We start from the raw sequence: 19,656 nt of genomic DNA, 5'->3' as shown, positions 1-19,656 counted from the left end.
TTGCTATTCCTTATAACTTTTTATCCTGATTTGTGATCTTTGAGGTCGTCTTTTGTATTATTTAAAAAAATGTGTTAAATTTTCTGACCTGTGTTTATTGAGCGTAACATCCTCATCAACACTCTAGCCTTGATAGCCAAGTACTGAGAGTGTTTTAGCCTAGCCTTTGTGTTGCTATATAAATGGATTTTGGATACAGTGTGGCAGCATGCTCTGAGAAGATGCTAAACACAGTGTTGTAATGGGGGTGGACCATACCTGTTTACAAAATTCTTGATTAGTAAAATAAGGAGTTACCTGCAGTCATTTCCTCCTGTACTTATAACATACTTGTCATCATGAGAAAAGCGTATGTTGGTAACATGAGCAGAATGACCAAAATAACGCTTGTGTTTGGCCTATTAGAAAGACAGAATATTGCAGACAATAAATAAACTATTACAGCCATTAACAAAAACAACCCTATGTTCTTTTGCAAGTATATGAAAATACGCAAATGCATCCAATGAAGTGAGCTGTAGCTCATGAAAGCTTATGCTCAAATAAATTTGTTAGACTCTAAGGTGCCACAAGTACTCCTTTTTGCGAATACAGACTAACACGACTGCTACTCTGAAACATTTCTTTTAGTGTAACACACTTCTAACCTACTGGCACTTCTTTGCCTTCAGGCCATGGTAAAACTGGTTAAACACAAAGCCTAGCATCTTAGATTAAAATAAAAGCTAAAATATACACTTACAAATTTTTCTGTGCATGGAAAGTCAAAAAGTTTCACCAGACCAAAATCATCTCCTGTCACTATATTTAAACCAGCATGGGTCACACATGCACAGTTGACATCTGCTTTATCAGCATTTCTTGGCCAAATCCCAATGACTTCATCTCCAAGAACACTGCTCCAAAACATAAAAGAAGAAGATAGTTATGAAGAAGCATGGGCCAGTACCTCTGCTGGACCAATATTATGGGCATAATGGTTGGCTTTACAGCAGGACAATGGCGGGTGACCATTAGTAAACTGCTCTCCCTAGGGATTCACCTTGTCCTCGTGCATTATTGCACCCAAATGCATCTTCATAATACAGAGAGAGCACCCAACATGTGTTCATTTTTCCCCATGCCCGAGACCACAACACAAGTCCCCTCAAGATGCACAACCTCGTCCCTCATGAGGCACTAGCCCCCATATAGCCTCCCCTCATGTGAGATACAAATACATCCTGCCTCAGTGAGACACTCTTCCTTTCCCCCACATTTTTGCTCCCACTCACACTGAAATTTTATAGCAGTGATGCCTCTTAGTAGTACTCCTTTCCTGGGCCCTACCTCCTCAAGTGAGGGGGATTATTGTTTGTATCTAGAGTGTTTCTTAAAATAGCTGTTTTTCCTCACTTAGAATGTTTGCCCACATATCAGCTCTCAAATGTATCTGCACTCCCCCACACCCCCTTACACTCTCTGACAGAAGAGGCCATAGTAATAGCTACGGCATTGCAGTCTTGTGTTTGCTTGATAACAAAGCAGTAAGAGCAAGTGTGTTATGCAATTCTACCCTTGTTCCCTAAGAGCTAAGCTAAGAGCTTGTGCATATTGTCATTTCACTGGATACTGTCAGATCTTTTGATTAATGCCTATACCAATGGCATTAGTATAGTTCATTACAGTTTTAAACTACACTGTAATTAAAAAGCCATGGAGGGTAACTTGGCTGTGCTGTTCAACAGACATTACAGCTCTGGCTACACTAAGCATACAGCCATGCTTTTTTAATCAGGTTGTGATGGTCCTATGTAACTCAGTTGTAATAACCACATTTAAGTAGTGTCCATGCAACAGCTTTTTCATAACATGACCATGTCAGCCCTGCTTTCTTTCTAGCCACATCCATCATGCTGCCTAACTGTGTGTGTATTGGTGCATTCTGGCAAAATGTGGGACATTACCGCAGAGTGCCTCAGCAAAGGACAGAGTGCCTGGAGGGCGCAACACAAAGTGGCATCAGCAATGCAGGAGGCAATGCATTCTGGGATATCAGGCAGCTCAGCTGGCTGGGAGTAAAGGGGACTGGCCAAGAGTGATTACACAGATGTGGGTAGGGGGTAATCCTGAATACCAACCACATTGTGTGTGTGGCTACAAACCATGTATGGTGTCAACTGTGACACCAACTAGTTACAAATTCATTCTAAAAGTTCGGTGCAGACAGGGCCTCAGAAAAGCAAAAGAGCTAGCATTCTTCATATAATAGTTCTGCAAATCTAAAAGAGCCCAAAACTCTGTGAATCCCAGCACTAACTGCACTTTCATAACAGTACGTTCACTTATCCTATTTCTGTAGTACAGATTCATGCACAATCAGTTGCTTGTAAAAACAAGTTCTTTGGGTTTTAGACATTTCATCACCTTGTCCATGTGGCCCATGTGATCTTTTCTATTAGTGTGGCATCTGCCACTTGCTTTCCCAATGGCACCTCATGAACCTGTCGTTTATAGGCACCGGTTGATACCTGAATGTAGAAAGAGTAGATTAACCTTTCCATAAATGTATTTTGATGTTATTTCAATATTTTAAAATTAAAAGTTTATTTCTTAACACTAATGGTCTCCATATGTACAATATAGCAGTTCACCTATATCTCTAAGTTTATAGCTTTTCTTGGGCTTCTGTAATTGAGTTATATACAATATAAACTAATCACAACAAATTTACAGTATGAACTAATGATTTGGCTATAGAATGAGCATTTTATACTAACAATCCATTGCTGATGAATAATCTCTCAATCAGATTATTATCTGTACTATCTCACATCTTCCTGTCAAAGTTGGCAGCATCAAAGACACCTTGGAGGGAAACCATGAACCATTTGGGTTCATGTACTTTAGTACTGTAGACTTTGACAAAAATATGTGAGATACTGTATATTATCTGCACTAATCTGATTGAGAGATTATTCACCAGCAGTGGATTATCAGTAATAACTGATCATTCAACAGCTCTGAGAACACGAGGGAAACTGCCATGGTACTAAGACTGTGAAACTAACTTTGCATCTAGCTAATAAAAAGCTTTTGCATAGCTACTTGTTGCCAGTAGATCCTCTTGCTATGTGATGATATACATTGCACTATGCTCAGTCTTAGAGAGATGGCATTTTTCATACAGTATCTGAGAGTAAAGAGAAGGCTTTATGCTCTCAGCTTCCATAACTAAAATTATAGGCCAAAACATTGCTGGCCCCTTGAAGCAGTGCAAGGTAAAACAAAATCCCTACTCCCTAAGTCCTCTAGCAAGAACTAGCCAAACTTACAGTCCTCATGCAAGGACTGCTACTACTTTTGTGATCCCAAAGGGGCAATGACATTTTTAAAAGACAAGGGTCTGCCCCCACTCCCACCCGCCTTTACAGTAAATAGCATAACTGCTGAGCTGTGGAGAAGAGCACATGCTATGCTTAAAAGGAGTAGCAACAGGTATGCTCCCCCCACACATTTGGGAGCTTCAAATGGTGTCATGCACAATACCGCTTTGCTGATGATCAGCACGCTAAAGGCATATTTGAGCCCTAGGGTTACAGAGTACTTTTGAGTGTGACCAGCCTTTTTCTGTGTACTTTGCAGAACACACTAGTGAAAGAATGTTGTGATGGGTTGGACCCATCCTGGGATGTCACCTGGTGTGCTGAGATACCCCTTAGTCTACCTGTTCTGCCAGCCTGGGTCCCCTTTAACCTGTCTTGCTCAGCCAGGCTCTTAAAACCTCCTCTCACCCAGCTGCAGATCAGCTCTGGGAAGACTCAGCTGAAGGGACTTGCTCCAGCACTCCCTTGGAGTACAGACCCAAAGATATATTATGAAATTCACCTCTTCTCTCAATGTGGAGGAGGGTGTACACAACTACTGCCCTCTCCCCCCATCTCACACCACCCGCTAACACTTCAGGAACAACAGTGAAAAAGCCCGACAGTGCTGATGGCCCATCAGCAAGAGACAATGGACTGTAAAAGTGCTTAGTCTTCCTGTGAATGTGTGGGTCAGCCTGTGAAGAATGGCTATAGGGGCCCTACAGAGTCAGGTGGTCTTGTCACCTGATACTAAAACATTACCTGGGACTTATTGTAACTTTCCACTGGAAGGCAAGGGAGTCAAACTAGGAAACAAGGACTCCTGCCTTATGCAAATCCTATTTAAGGGTGGGGAGTGAGGTAATCCTGGTCGTGAGAGCTCCCCTGCTTCCCCACCCAAGATGACAGCTAGAACAACTAAGACTGAACTGGGGGAAAGAACTGAAGCCAGGCTGGAAGGGGGTCTGGCCTGTGAAGAAGACTATTAGAATCACATTTAAGATGAGAACTTACATGTAACCAGTTTCTTTAGTGTATTAAGCTTAGTTTGCGTGCTCTGTTTTATTTTCTTAGTAATCTGACTTGTTCTTTCAGCTACCCCCTTACCTACTTAAAACACACCTGTTATAGTTAATAAATTTATTTCCAGTTTATAATATAACCCAGTTTATGTGATTTCTAAGTGGGGGAAGGGGCGAGACGTTGTGTACACCCTCCTCCACATTGAGGGAAGAGATGACTTTCATATAATTTTGGGTTTGTACTCCAAGTGGGGATGGACATCTGGGTGCTGTGGCAAGCCCCTTAAGCTCAGCCTTCCCAGAGCGGATCTCTGGCTCTCTGTGCAGGTGAATGTGGCCCTGCCTGTGTGCTTGGCTGGAAAAGGCTGGGGAACCTAACCTAGCAAGGCCAGGTAAATGGGGACCCAGGCTGGCAGAATAGTCTGACTCTGGCATCCCAGCACACCAGGTGACATCCTGGGGGGGGGGTCCAACCCATCACAAATGTACCCATTTTTACTGTTCTACCATTACTGTGTGTACTCTAGACCCAGATTTTGCCTTCGTTAGGCCAGGTAATTCTACCATACTGATAAGTCCTAATAGGGTACTATATAACTGTAGTTACAAATCCCTAGATTCATTAACCCTTAACTCCAGCCCAACAGCTATTTGTTATTGCAGTTTTGAATACAGGAATTTTGATGAAAATTGGGATGCTGGTTATACTCACTTGCATGCCAGTATCCCAAAATGCTCTTCTAACTCACAGATCATTCATTTCATAGCAAGGCTTGTACTTGATGTCTTGGGACAACTGATAGATTTAGGGGATGATGGTGGATGAACAGAGCTCTTTATTCCTATGCTTTACAGGCCAGACTTTTGGAAGGCTTTTTACATGCTTAATTTTGTTCCTTTAAGTGTTTGATGATAAATTAATGAGAGGAACTCTAAACAACTGCATGCCCACCTAAAACATACCTGAATATATCTGCTGTCTGCTGAAAAATCCATCTGAATGACAAAACTTGGAATATCTTTGCAGTAGCCTATCCGGTTTAAGGTTGTGCCTTGGGTGAGGTCATAAAAATCGACAGTATGTTCTTGTGAGCCAACAGCCAAAAATCTATTATCAGGGCTGATTCTAGACAACAAATCATGAAGCAGGGATATAATTTGCTGTATTGCTGCATTTGTTAAGATTTTTGTTTGCTTTGTTCCACAATTCTTAAGGTATAAAAGTTCAATGTTTTCTAAGACAAGACTGAAAAACAATAGCAAGTTCTGAGCCAGACCAAATCTCACCACTGATGTTGAAACAGTTGAATCAGAAAGGCACACTGATGCTTGAAGCATATGTAGTTAAGAATTGTTAATATTTCATTATTGTAAAGTGCCTAACGATATGGGCAAAGTACCATTTATTCTTTGAGGCTGAGCTAGGGGATTTCCCAGTGCTATGTGGTGATATTGTAATGTAACATTAACTCCTCATATTAAAAGTCTAATATGCAAAGATTACTAGCTGTATTCAGGTGGAGATTAGAATCCTAGACTTTAAGGCCTGAAGGGGCCATCATGATCACCTAGTCTGACCTTCTGTACAGCACTGGCCACAGAACTTCACCCACCCATTCCCATAGTAGGCCCACAACCTTTGGCTGAGTTACTGAAATCCTCTAATCTTGATTTAAAGATTTCAGTTAAAGAGAATCCAGCCTAGTTCAATCAGGAAATGACCCTAAATAAGGACTGCAGGTTTAGGGCAATATTGTCCTATTTCAAATGAATTTTTGATGTACCTGATATCCTGAATAGCTGATTTCCGATCTCGTTTTTTGCCCCAAACTTTAAGACTGTTTACAAGTAAGATGACAAATTCTCCATTCTTCATGCCAATAGCTACCATCTCACCATCAGGACTATATGCAGCACATCTTGCAGCATGGCCTAAATTCACTTTATTCAGCAATTTCTGTATCAACAAAAACAATGATTTCTTACTAGTTTTTTCTCTTTATAGAAAACTATCAAGTAAATAGACTTAAGCAAAGCTATCTATAAAAGAACAAAAAGACCCTTACTTAAAAGAAAATTGTACAGTTTCCTCAAAATGTCAGTCTGAAATTTCGCATAGTAAGGCACTTCTCACCAGACAGACATTGTGAAATAAATTTGAAAGTAAGGCTTTAATTAAAATGGACATTTCAGTGCTTCCAGTCATCTTGCACTGAACTCATTACAAGGAGGTAGCCCAGCAAAAAAGTTTATAAAATCAGTTTCTATATGGGTTTAACACTGATTTGAATAATTTATTTAACTATTAAATATGAAGTTCTTCTTTTGATTTGTTAAACCAGTTAATGCCATCATACATTATAATGCTCCTGCTTCTTCACTTACCTTACTGTGTTTATATTAAATTTATTTGATGTTAAAAAATGATCCATACTATCTTTGAGCCACTGTCAGGTAATTTGGATGTAAATTATTCCAGTAAAGGGGTGCTTTTATTATCTTATTCCACATACATTCCCAAGCAAAACAAGCTATAATGCTAAAAGTGTGAGCTTTGCTGGTATAACTGAATCTACACTAGGGACTTCTGCCAGCACAGCTATGTTGTTCAGGGATCACATCTCTTCACATACCTGACAGACATAACTCTGCTGGCAGAAGTCAGTAGTGTAGACATAACCCAGGTCCAATCAGATAATTAATGCAAATTTAAGACTAAGATACAGCTCTGGGGGCAGTGGAGCTACAGAACTTAAGTGGTGATGGAAGGAGGTATTATGTTTGCAGACAGGGAGCTTTGGAGCACTTTCTACACAGTTTTTTAAGGCACAGTGTATACTTTCCCCACTGCTGGCTCTGTGCACCCTAGCTGTTTGCATTCAATTAGAACATTGACCCAAGCCATTCTATAACTTCTAAACTTTTTTTTAAAATACATTTCACAGTCCATACATGACAGAAAGCACTTCTTAAGCCTGGGAGGTTTCAAATAGCTGCACATCTCAGCAAAATGCAGATACATTTCCTTTAGAAACAGCAATAAACCATATCACAAAAGACCATCTCACACAACTACAGATTAAGCTGGGAACAACATGGAAATACAGGGACAAACACTGCCCTGTATATGTGCATACTTCAAAGAGAGTTGCATACATGGACAGAGGGCAACACATAGCTCACAGTTGGAAAAATCTTGATTACGTAATGATACTGCTACTGATGACAATGCTTCTTAGTTTAAATGGTACTCACTTTGTCACAGAGGTCCCAGATTCTTGCTGTTCCATCATTACTTGCAGTGACAAATATGTCTTTTGTGGGATGAGCTGCTAAACCCCAAATCTCCCCTTCCATGTGATTGTCAATCAGCAGGTTTGAAGCAGCATTTTTTTCTCCTACTTCAAGTATTTCCCCATCTTTGGTTCCCACTAAAATTTTGCCCTGTTGTAGTCAAATATGGTGAGAACCAGATTATCAAAATAATGCACATAATATCAACACATTAAAATATAAGAAGTGTAACAGAGAACTTATTATAACTAGTCTTGATTTATGCTTCATTCAGCATCTTGAAACAATATATTAAGTGAACTAGCCTTTCATTTCCAGAAGCCAATTTTCAAATCCTGGTTTAGGTCCCTAGGGGTTTTTTGTCCAGATTATAGAGTTTATATACAATTTTGCATGATTGGCAGACTCTGCTCATGACAGACACAGAAGTGGAGTAGCAGTGATGTTGGAAGGATTCAGATAATTTACGATAAATTGTAGCACCTGCTTACGTTATCAGCCCTTGACTGCCATGAACACAACATTCATCCACAAGATTAGGAAAAAATGTCAATGTTTTCCACATTCTTTATCTTTCATTATTTTTATCTTATATTCTTTTACCACTGAATCTCTGTATCTCTGCATCTCCTCCACAGTAATATTATTATTATTGCCACTGAATTTGAACCTTTGACTGTAGTTCACTAACACAAAATGTTTAGAAGATCAAGGATATCCTGAATTCCTAGGATCTAATAATGCAAAGTTAAATAGAGCCAATATCATTATGTATCAGCATGTGCAAATAGCTGTTAGACATGTACTGTTTGTGCCTAAAAATATAAATGTGCAATTGTTTGCTCATTACCATAAAAGTCAGGCTATAATGTCTACATTTTACTGGTGCAAAAAAATCAACTATTCAGGCTGAGTTACACAACTTTTTACTTTTTTTATATTAAACAGAAAACTATTATAATTAACATGTTTAGGATTATAGTGTATTCTATTACTGGTTTCAGGATTATACAGTTTAAATCAAATGTTGCAATTCACCTTTTAAAGTAGAATTCTTTGCCTATCATTTACATCTAAAAATACCGCCATATATTACACAAATGCAAAACAAAAGTATTCTGTTTTTAAGAGTTGTTGCACATGAATCAACATTACATTAAATCTCCAAGGTCTAAATTTAGCAAGGTACTTAAAAGCAGTGCCTAACTTTAAGCGTATGAGTAGTTCCACTGACTTCACTTGAGGATCAAATCAGGGTCTAAAGCCATTTCTGCCCTCAGATGCATGTGTGACTCCCACAAAGTCAACAGGAATCTCTCTGAAGTTCCACATGAATTGATCTAAGCACAGCATTTGGCTCATAGAGGCCCAGTTTTAGCCAGACTTCTAAAAATGTTCATACATCCCTTTGGAATTCATACCCCATATTTTGATGTGCAAATGGGCATGTAAATCAGGTAGATTAGTGCATGCAAACTGAGCTAAAATTTTTGCACATAAAATTTTGTGCACATAAACTTAGAGGGGGTCTCAGTGATTATAATCTCTTTGCTCTCTTCCTGCTCCTCCATGCAACAAGAACAACATCAAGAATAACATAGGGACTTCTTATGATGAGAGTAGGCAGTAAATTGTAAAACTTGTCATTTTGACTCACTTACTTTTCCTCTACAAACCGAGCGCACACACTCAATGAGCTGTCCTGTCTCAAGCTGAAATGCTCGGCAGCGCTTCATCTCCTGGTCCCACAATTTTACAGCACCTCCTTCCTTTGTCCTGAAAAAGAGCATGTTGTCAAATATTATATGGAATTCTCCTTTCCCACTGATTGGAATTTATTAAATATGCAGATTTCATTGCTAAAGTAGTACTTTTTAGAAATTATTGTTTAAATATCAAAACATACGCATTATCTCCTTGTACTGTATTTAAAGAAGTTGCATTACTGTATTATGGTAAGGAAATAATAAAAATGAGTGTATCAAGCCATCGTTTTGCATATTTTCCAAAGCAGTACTAATACTATTACTACTACTACCACTACCATGATGTAAACAGCAAATAAGTTTTGTGATAAATTCAGGACAAATGGCTGCAAGGGGAGGGACGAAAACAGTCCCAGAAGGTTAAAAGGCCCTCCTCCCTATCAACTGGGGAGGGGTGACTACAGTTCGATCAGGTTCAGCAGAGAAAGGGTTACCAGAGATCAATTAGGATCAGCTGAGAGGGAATTACATGAGGTCAATTAGGATCATCTGATTCCAACTAAGGGCTGCCTGAGACCTTTTTAAACCCTCCCCCTCTGGGGAGAAGGGCGGGGGGAGAGAGAAGGAGTCAAGCTACCAGTAGGCGAGTAGCAGCAAGTGAGCAAGCCTCTCCAGGAGGGGAGGCTGCATTCCCTCCCATAAGGGAGAAAAACAAGCCAAAAACACTGGCTAAGAGAAGGACGGACTGCCCCTGTACAGCTAAGAGAGACTGTTTTACCCTAAGTCCGTCCCACCAAGGCTAAAAACAGCTGAGGCTGGTGAGACCAAGAAGGTGCCTTGCCACAGTCTCTCTGTTAATTAATCTCAAACCACTATCACATTGGCTGTAAAAGTGGTCAACTCTGAAAAAAGTATATTTGACTTCTGGAAAACAGAGTATCTTGTAAATCAAAGATAAAGAAATGGTCAGAAGAGAGAGTCTGGAATTTGAGTAAATCTAACAATTATGACAAAAATGCTGCTGTCAGCCTCTACTATGCAGGAGGTCAGAAACCCCACAAAATAGAAGGGAGATTGCACAAAAGTTACCTCTGCTGCCATACTGCCGCTCCTCCTGCTCCCCATTCCACTGTTGTGCCCCACATCTTCCCTCCCTATTTTACTTATTAACATCCCTTGCTGTGTTTTGTGTCATTTAGATTATAAGATTTGTGGGGCAGGTACCTCTGTTTTTTATATATCTATGAAGCACTATGCACATCTAGGGCTTTGTATAAATAATAATTATCTAATAATCTGACACAGACATAAACAATGTATTTTAGGAAGATGTGTATCTTACGGTCTTTCCTTCCCTCCAGTTACAATTAGTCCATCTCGAAGAGTTGTGTACATTGTAAACACTGGACCTGTATGAGCTTTTGCCACCAATCTAACCAGAAAATGATCCTTCCACACATATACATCTCCATTTATGGCACCAGTAAACGTAAGGTTATTCTGTAACAAACAGAAACAACCTCCACTGTAGAAATCATTAATAACATTTTTACTGCTTCTTTAGGAAACTGAATTAAAACTCTCTTCTCATTACTGTATTTCTCACAGAAAAGTCCACTGTGATACAACCACAGTATTTTAGTAAAATCATAATTTGGAAAAGAACAATTGCTTACCCTATAGTATCTACGGTTCTTCAAGATGCTGTAGTCAATGTGGATTTCCCTGTAGGTGTGCATGTGCCCTGTGTGTACAAGACTGAAATTATCAGTGTCCACTGGGGCCACACATTCACCCTCTGCCTGGTGCCTTCTTGTGTTCTCACATGAGGGCATAAAGGGTGAGGTGGCCACAACTCTCCTTCAGTTGCTTTGCAATTCAAATCCCTTGTTAGGTGAGGACTCTAAAAAGTGGGGATGGATGAAAGGTTGTGAGATCCACACCTACAACATCTCAAAAAAACATAGTTACTGCCAGGTAAGTAGCCATCCTTTCTTCTTTGAATGTGTGTCAGTGTGAGCCCCGCTGTAGATGACTGTCAAGCTGAATGGTGGGAGGGAGGAGTATCAGTTGAGTAAGTCAGAGAACGATTGAAGTATTACTCTCTCAAACGTCACATCTGCCCTCTTCACCACATCAAAGGCATAATGTTTCACAAGAGTTAGTGTACTTCATGTTGTAACCTTGCAGAGCTCAGAGACTGGAACATTTCTGAAGCAGGCAATGCACGCAGCTTGTGCTCTGGTGGACTGTGCCTTGATGATGAAAGGGGAAGGCTTATCAGATAGCTAACAAGTGTAAATGCATTTTGTGATCCACTTTGAGATTCTCTGCAATGAGATATCTTGGTTTTTGGATGAACCAGAAATGTCAACAAAGGTTGGGGGAGACTGCCAAAATGGCTTGGCCTATTAAGGTAAGTAATACAGCAAAGCTCTGGAAACATCCAGGATGTGTAATTTATCCGCTCCCAGCATTGAGTGCAGCTTTGGGAAGGAGACTTGCACAGTAATTCATTGGTTTAGGTGAAAGTCTGAGAGTATCTTAAGGATGAACTTGGGGTGTGGTCTCATCACCACTGTGTCTTTACAGAAGGATATGTAAGGTGGTCTGGCTATGAGAACTTGGAGCTCACTGACTCTCTGAACTGATGGACACCAGGAAGACCACCTTAATGGTACGGTAGTATATGCAGCCTTCTGACAGTGGCTCAAACAGAGGATCCATGAGCTTCACAAGAATGATACCGAGGTCCCACCAAAGAACCAGGTGTCAAACCACAGGGTATGAAGAAGGCCTTTAAAGAATGTTGATACCATTGGATGTGAAAATATTGTGTGCTTCTGTATTAGAGTGACAGGCCAGTATTATTGCTAGGTGGACCTGGAGAGAATTGAATGCCAGTGCCACCTTTTTTCAGGAGCAGCATAGAGTCCCGGATCTTTGGTATCAGTGCCTCCACTGGCTTCAAACTGATTGCCCTGTCCCAATTTAAGAAGTCATACTCAGCCAGTTAGATATGGCAGTGAGCAAGGTGAAGCTATAGAGAGGCAGAAGAATGTGACTGTGATGGGTTGGATCACAGAAACCCCCTTGGGAACTGCCAAATGATGTGCTGAGACTACTTCTAAGTCTGTTTTTCCTGGCAGCTTGGGACTTCAGTACCTTGCCTGGTTTGAGACAGACATGCTAGCTGGCTGCAAACCCAGACCCAGGTCTGAACCACGTCCCCTAACGGCTGTAGGCTTCACTGAAAACAGCTTAAGAAGTGTTCCTGTCTCTAACACTCAGATGCCCAGCTCCCAATGGGGTCCAAACCCCAAATAAATCCGTTTTACCCTGTATAAAGCTTATACAGGGTAAAGTCATAAATTGTTCACCCTCTATAACACTGATATGCACAGCTGTTCCTTCCCTCTCCCCTCCACGGTATTAATGCATACCCTGGGTTAATTAATAAGTAAAAAGTGATTTTATTAAATACAAGAAGTAGGGTTTAAGTGGTTCCAAGTAATAACAGACAGAACAAAGTGAATTACCAAGCAAAATAAAATAAAACATGCAAGTCTATGCCTAATACAGTACAAAACTGAATACAGATAAAACCTGACCCTCAGATGTTTCAATAAGCTTCTATCACAGACTGGACGCCTTCCTAGTCTGGGCACAATCCTTTCCCCTGGTACACCCCTTGTTCCAGCTCAGGTGGTAGCTAGGGGATTTCTCATGATTGCAGCCCCCTTTGTTCTGTTCCACCCCCTTATATAGCTTTGGCACAAGGTGGGAATCTTTTGTCTCTCTGGGTCTCCACCCTGCCTTCTAAATGGAAACGCACCAGGTTTAAGATGGATTTCAGTGCTAGGTGACATGATCACATGTCCTGTGAGACCCCCAAGCCTTCATTCCTCCCAGTCTGACTCACAGGAAGGCCTGAAAGCAAACAGAGCCATCTACAGTCAATTGTCCTGGTTAATGGGAGCCATCAAGATTCCAAATCACCATTAATGGCCCACACTTTGCATAACTACAATAGGACCTCAGAGTTATATTTTATATTTCTAGTTTAAGATACAAGAGTGATACATTTATATACATAGGATGACCACACTCAGTAGATTATAAACTTTGTGATGATACCTTACAAGAGACCTTTTGCAGCATATTCCAATTACATTATATTCACACTCATTAGCATATTTTCCTAAAATCATATAGACTGCAATGTCACAGTGATTTTTTCCCAAATAGGTTCAGTTGTCTTTGGGGCCACGCTTGCTCCACTTAGACTTCTCCTGTTCATAACTAAGGAGCCTGGGGTTGGAGTGTGTGTAGAAGTCCTCAAATCACATTGAAGGTACTTGGTACCTCATTGTTGTGGCAAATGCCTGCCACAGGGCCTTGGCTGGGTCAAGCAGTTCTTCATTTATGGGGAAGGCAATCCTGGCTTGACCAGAAGCTAACAGGATGTCAAATAGCTTGTGGGGGTTCTCTGATATCACTGCTATTTCTACTTCAGAGTGTCAGCAATCCGCAGAAGTTGCCACTGAAATGATTTAAAGTCATCAGACACTGGTACTTGTGTCACTTTGTCACAAGATGAAGATGAGAGATCCTTAGGTGGTGATAGGGGGCGTTGGAGTTGCTCTGGCCCCAGATTTGGTTCTTCCTGGTTCTCCGGTGGCAGCGGTCTGACTAGCAATGCTGAAGGGGAGAGTGACTTCTTCCTCTTGTCAAGTGTGGTGAAGACTGAGACAGTGGACCCTAGTAACCCAAATAGGGCCACTATGGCCTGCTGTATTAGTACAGTTGGCTCTCTAGGTAGTCGCCAATCTTATGCCAGTCCTGAAAAGCTGGTGGCGGCTGATTCACGTAGGGGAATCAGGGAGATCTCCCCAGGGTGTTGACCACTGACCTGAGGGGGTAGGGTTCTGTACTTGAGGACAGGGAGACTATATGACCTGGTGAGGAGTTGCTCTCTTCTAGGGGCATGGATGAAATGTGCGGCACTCTCAGTACCAAGGTCTGTACTGGCATGTCCTTTGGCACTAGTGGTTGTCCTGGTTATCCCCTAGATCTGTCCTCCATAGTCACTGTTAACACTGAAGGGTGCAGTCCTGGAGCAGGCTTGGTGCCAGCTGGGTCTCATACACTGTAGTCTGCTCCTTTCCTATAGCCCTTGATGCCATGGGAGGCCTGGTAGATTTTTCTCCAGAGACTTAGTGTTTTCTGTCCTTATGGAAGGACACCAAGTTCCCCTGGAATCTCTGCCTCTATGTTTGTAGCGATTCCTGACGGTGCTGGACTTTGACATTCTAGGTGTTTGTCAGGGTTCCCTCCCCACTCTGAACTCTAGGGTACAGATGTGGGGACCCACATGAAAGACCCCCTAAGCTTATTTCTACCAGCTTAGGTTAAAAACTTCCCCAAGGCACAAATTCTTCCTTGTCCTTGGAACGGTATCGCTGCCTCCATCAAGTAAGTTAGACAAAGATTTAGGAAAAGGACCACTGGGATTTCCTGTTTCCCCAAAATATCCCCCCAAGCCCCTTCACCCCCTTTCCTGGGGAGGCTTGAGAGTAAACAAGGTGAGCATGGACCAGACCCTTGGGTTTTTAGGACACTAAAAACCCCAACCAGATTCTTTAAAACAGAACTTTTATTATAAAGAAAAAAAAGTAAAAGAAACACCTCTGTAAAATCAGGATGGAAGATAATTTTACAGAGTAATAATTAGATTTAAAACACAGAGGATTCCCCTCTAGGCAAAACTTTAAAGTTACCAAAAAACAGGAATAAACCTTCCTCTTAGCATAGGGAAAATTCACAAGCTAAAACAAAAGATACTCTAACACATTTCCTTACTATTTCTGTAATTTTAGATGTATCATTCAGTAGGAGCTGGATTACTTGCTTGGTCTCTCTCTTTGTCTCCGGAGAGAACAACAACAGCACAAACAAAAACCTCCCACCCACAGATTTGAAAGTATCTTCTTTCCCCATTGGTCCTTCTGGTCAGGTGCCAACTAGGTTTATGGAACTGATTAACCCTTTACAGGTAAAGGAGGGATTTTATGCTACCCTTAGCTGTATTAATAAAAATATTTGAGCATAAGCTTTCCTGAGCTACAGCTCACTTCATCGGCTGCTACTCTGAAACCTTAGCTGTATGTTTATGACAGTGTTGGTGCCTGTTGTGATGCCAATGATGCCAGTGGCTTTGGTGACGGGGTGACTATGCTGGTTACTTTCTTGGCACAGTATTTTCTGTGCCAGTTTTGGATATAGTCTGTCTACTGATAGAGAGCTGGATGACACTGGCTTGTCCACTAGGAGGATCTTGGAGCTTGTCTCCTCAGGCTCTAGTGAGACCTTCATGGATTATTCCAGAAGGTGGAATTTGAGGCTTCTGTCTTGCAACTTCTGCATTCTAGCAGAAAATGACAGGCACACTGGGCATCTGCTAGCTATGTGGGACTCTCCGAGATAGAAGAGGCACTTACTGTGCCCATCTTTTAAGGGACTTAATCCATCACAGAATGGATAGGGCTTGAAGCTCACAGGTTTTGAGCATGCCATGTTAAGAAGCCTCTGTCATAAATATAAAGGGAAGGGTAACCACCTTTCTCTGTACAGTGCTATAAAATCCCTCCTGGCCAGAGGCAAAATCCTTTCACCTGTAAAGGGTTAAGAAGCTAAGGTAACCTTGCTGGCAACTGACCCAAAATGACCAATGAGGGGACAAGATACTTTAAAATCTGAAGGGGGTGGAAAAAGGTTTTTGTCTGTCTGTGTGAGACCTTTGCCGGGAACAGATCAAGGATGCAAGCCTTCCAACTCCTGTAAAGTTAGTAAGTAATCTAGCTAGAAAATGCGTTAGATTTTCTTTTGTTTAATGGCTGGTAAAATAAGCTGTGCTGGAGGGAATGTGTATTCCTGTTTTTGTGTCTTTTTGTAACTTAAGGTTTTGCCTAGAGGGATTTTCTATGTTTTGAATCTGATTATTCTGTAAAGTATTTACCATCCTGATTTTACAGAGGTGGTTCTTTTACTTTTTCTTTAAATAAAATTCTTCTTTTAAGAACCTGATTGATTTTTCATTGTTCTTAAGATCCAAAGGTTTGGGTCTGTACCAATTGGTGAGGATATTAATATCAAGCCTTCCCCAGGAAAGGGGGTGTAGGGCTTGGGGGGATATTTTGGGGGATGATGTCTCCCAGTGGTCTCTTTCCCTGTTCTTTGTTTAAATTGCTTGATGATGGCAGCATACTGTTCAAGGACAAGGCAAAGTTTGTACCTTGGGCAAGTTTTTAACCTAAGCTGAATAAGCTTGGGGGGTCTTTCATGCAGGTCCCCACATCTGTACCCTAGAGTTCAGAGTGGGGAAGGAACCCTGACAGCCTTGCACAAGGAGGTCTGTAAATGAAGGTGTCCAAGTTTATGTGTGTGTGATGCTCTGTACCTCGGGGAACACCCAGCACCCCCACGTTCATCCTTGTAAAATGACTGTGTGGTATCCAATGCAAAGTTTGTCATGTTGGGTGTCTTCAGAAGGCTCATGATGCACTGAACATTGTTGTTATAGTGATGTTATAGTAATTGTTACAGAAATGTTATAGGTTATAATTTCATGTATATAGTTATGAGGCTAAAATGTATCCTCATGGCTTAAAATAAGCCCAGGCGAAAGCTCTCCAAGAGCAGAGAGGCAGTTCTCACCTCATCAGGGCAGGTATGAGACAAACCTAGCCCAGCCTCACAGGAATAAAATGATCTGTTCAAGTGAGTCACCCCCATTCCTTTAGTCAGGATGGGACTGTGATGAAGTAATGCTCACCTGACTCTGAAGGAGGAGGAGAAAAGCCAAGAGGGAAGAAAGGACATGATAAAAGGGAGAGACGTTTGCCATGCTCTCTTTCTCTCTTCCAGCTACATCTATAGAGACACCACACCAAGCAACTGAAGCGCTGATCAAAGGGTAAAGCCTGGCTGAAGAGCAACCAGCCAGCCTGAGGAAAGAAGCATCTAAGTTTGTAAGGGTACTGAAAGTGTTAAAATCAGCTTAGAATGCATTTTGCTTTTATTTCATTTGACCAAATCCGATCTGTTATGCTCTGACTTATAATCACTTAAAATTTATCTTTGTAGTCAATAAATCTGTTTGTTTATTTACCTGAAGCATGTGTTTGGTTGAAGCATGTCAGAAACTCCCCTTGGGATAACAAGCCTGGTACATACCAATTTTTTTGTTAAATTGACGAACTCATATAAAGCTGTAATGTCCAGTGGGCGTAACTGGACACTGCAAGACGGAGGTTCCTAGGGTTGTGTCTGGGACCGGAGATATTGGCTAGTTTCATTCATTTCAATCTAAGGAGCAGCTTACATGCCAGAGGCTCCTGGGTTCCCACAGCAGAGATGGATAAAGCTGGCTCCCAGAGTCAAGAATTGGAGTGACCTAGTAGATTACCGGTCCAGACAACACCAGAGGGGAACGTCACAAGAAAGTCTAGCTAGTAATAGCAATTTTTTAAAAAGTACATCAGAAGCAGGAAGCCTGCTAAACAACCAATGGGGCCACTGGATGATCGAGGTGAGGAGCACTCAAGGATGATAAGGCCATTGCGGAGAAACTAAATGAATTCTTTGCAACAGTCTTCATGGCTGAGGATGTGAGGGAGATTTCCAAACCTGAGCCATTGTTTTTAGGTGACAGATCTGAAGAACTCTCCCAGATTGAGGTATCATTAGAGGAGGTTTTGAAACAAATTGATACATTAAACAGTAATAAGTCAACAGGACCAGATGGTATTCACCCAAGAATTCTGAAGGAACTCAAATGTGAAATTGCAGAACTACTAACTGTAGTCTGTAACCTATCATTTAAATCAGCATCTGTACCACATGACTGGAGGATAGCTAATGTGATGCCAATTTTTTAAAAGGGCTCCAGAGGTGATCCCTGCAATTACAGGCCTGGAAGTCTGACTATGCTGGTTACTTTCTTGGCACAGTATTTTCTGTGCAAGTTTTGGGTGTAGTCTGTCTACTGACAGCGAGCTGGATGACATTGGTTTGTCCAGTAGGAGGATCTTGGAGCTTGTCAGTACCGGGAAAACTGGTTGAAACTATAATAAAGAACAATATTGTCAGACATAGAGATGAACATAATTTGTTGAGGAAGAGTCAACATGGTTTTAGCAAAGGGAAATCATGCCTCATCAATCTACTAGAATTCTTTGAGGGGGTCAACAAGCATGTGGACCAAGGGGATCCAGCGGATATAGTGTTCTTAGATTTTCAGAAAGCCTTTGACAAGGTCACTCACCAAAGGCTCTTATGCAAATAAGCTGCCATGGGATAAGAGGGAAGGTGCTCTCATGGATTGGTAACTGGTTAAAAGATAGGAAACAAAGGGTAGGTATAAATGGTCAGTTTTCAGAATGGAGAGAGGTAAATAGTGGTGTCCCGCAGGGGTCTGTTCTGGGACAAGTCCTATTCAACATATTCATAAATGATATGGAAAAAGGGATAAACAGTGAGGTGGCAAAATTTGCAGATGATACAAAATTACTAAAGATAGTTAAGACCCAGGCAGATTGCGAAGAGCCACAAAGGGATCTCTCAAAACTGGATGACTGGGCAAAAAAATGGCAGATTAATTTCAATGTTGATAAATGCACATTAGAAAGCATAATCCCAACTATACATATAAAATGATGGGGTCTAAATTAGCTGTTACCACTCAAGAAAGAGATCTTGGAGTCATTGTGGATAGCTCTCTGAAAACATCCACTCAATGTGCAGCGGCAGTCAAAAAAGTGAACAGAATGCTGGAAATAATTAAGAAAGGGCTAGATAATAGGACAGAAAACATCATATTGCCTCTCTATAAATACATGGTATGCCTACATCTTGAACACTGTGTGCAGATGTGGTCGCTCCACCTCGAAAAAGATATACTGGAATTGGAAAAGGTCTAGAAAACGACAACAAAAACTATTAGGGGTATGGAATGGCTTCCATATAAGGAGAGATTAATAAGACTGGGACTTTTCAGCTTGGAAAAGAGACGGCTAAGGGGAGATATGATTGAGGTCTATAAAATCATGACCGGTGTAGAGAAAGTAGATAAGGAAGTGTTGTTTACTACTTCTCATAACACAAGAACTAGGGGTCACCAAATGAAAACTAGGGGTCACACAAATGAAAGGAAGTATTTCTTCACATAACGCACAGTCAACCTGTGGAACTCCTTGACAGAGGATGTTGTGAAGGCCAAGACCATAA

General features: G+C 41.2%; 1 protein-coding gene across 1 annotated transcript in view; it reads right to left on the bottom strand.

Moving 5' to 3' along the window:
* EML6 (EMAP like 6) overlaps nucleotides 1-19,656 on the bottom strand; it is a 317,359-nt gene that overhangs the window by 3,985 nt on the left and 293,718 nt on the right. Inside the window, exons 36-43 of the mRNA XM_078852321.1 lie at nucleotides 10,712-10,869; nucleotides 9,325-9,439; nucleotides 7,625-7,813; nucleotides 6,154-6,326; nucleotides 5,333-5,495; nucleotides 2,407-2,510; nucleotides 743-896; nucleotides 298-398 (exon numbers count right to left, since the gene is read on the bottom strand). Coding sequence (XP_078708447.1) covers nucleotides 298-398; nucleotides 743-896; nucleotides 2,407-2,510; nucleotides 5,333-5,495; nucleotides 6,154-6,326; nucleotides 7,625-7,813; nucleotides 9,325-9,439; nucleotides 10,712-10,869 — 1,157 coding nt within the window. The remainder of the gene's footprint in view (nucleotides 1-297; nucleotides 399-742; nucleotides 897-2,406; nucleotides 2,511-5,332; nucleotides 5,496-6,153; nucleotides 6,327-7,624; nucleotides 7,814-9,324; nucleotides 9,440-10,711; nucleotides 10,870-19,656) is intronic.

Source organism: Lepidochelys kempii, chromosome 3 (genome assembly GCF_965140285.1).
Source record: "Lepidochelys kempii isolate rLepKem1 chromosome 3, rLepKem1.hap1, whole genome shotgun sequence".
Taxonomy (NCBI): Eukaryota; Metazoa; Chordata; order Testudines; family Cheloniidae; genus Lepidochelys; species Lepidochelys kempii.
Note: the sequence above shows the minus strand (reverse complement) of the source record. Positions and strands in the feature narration are given on the sequence as shown.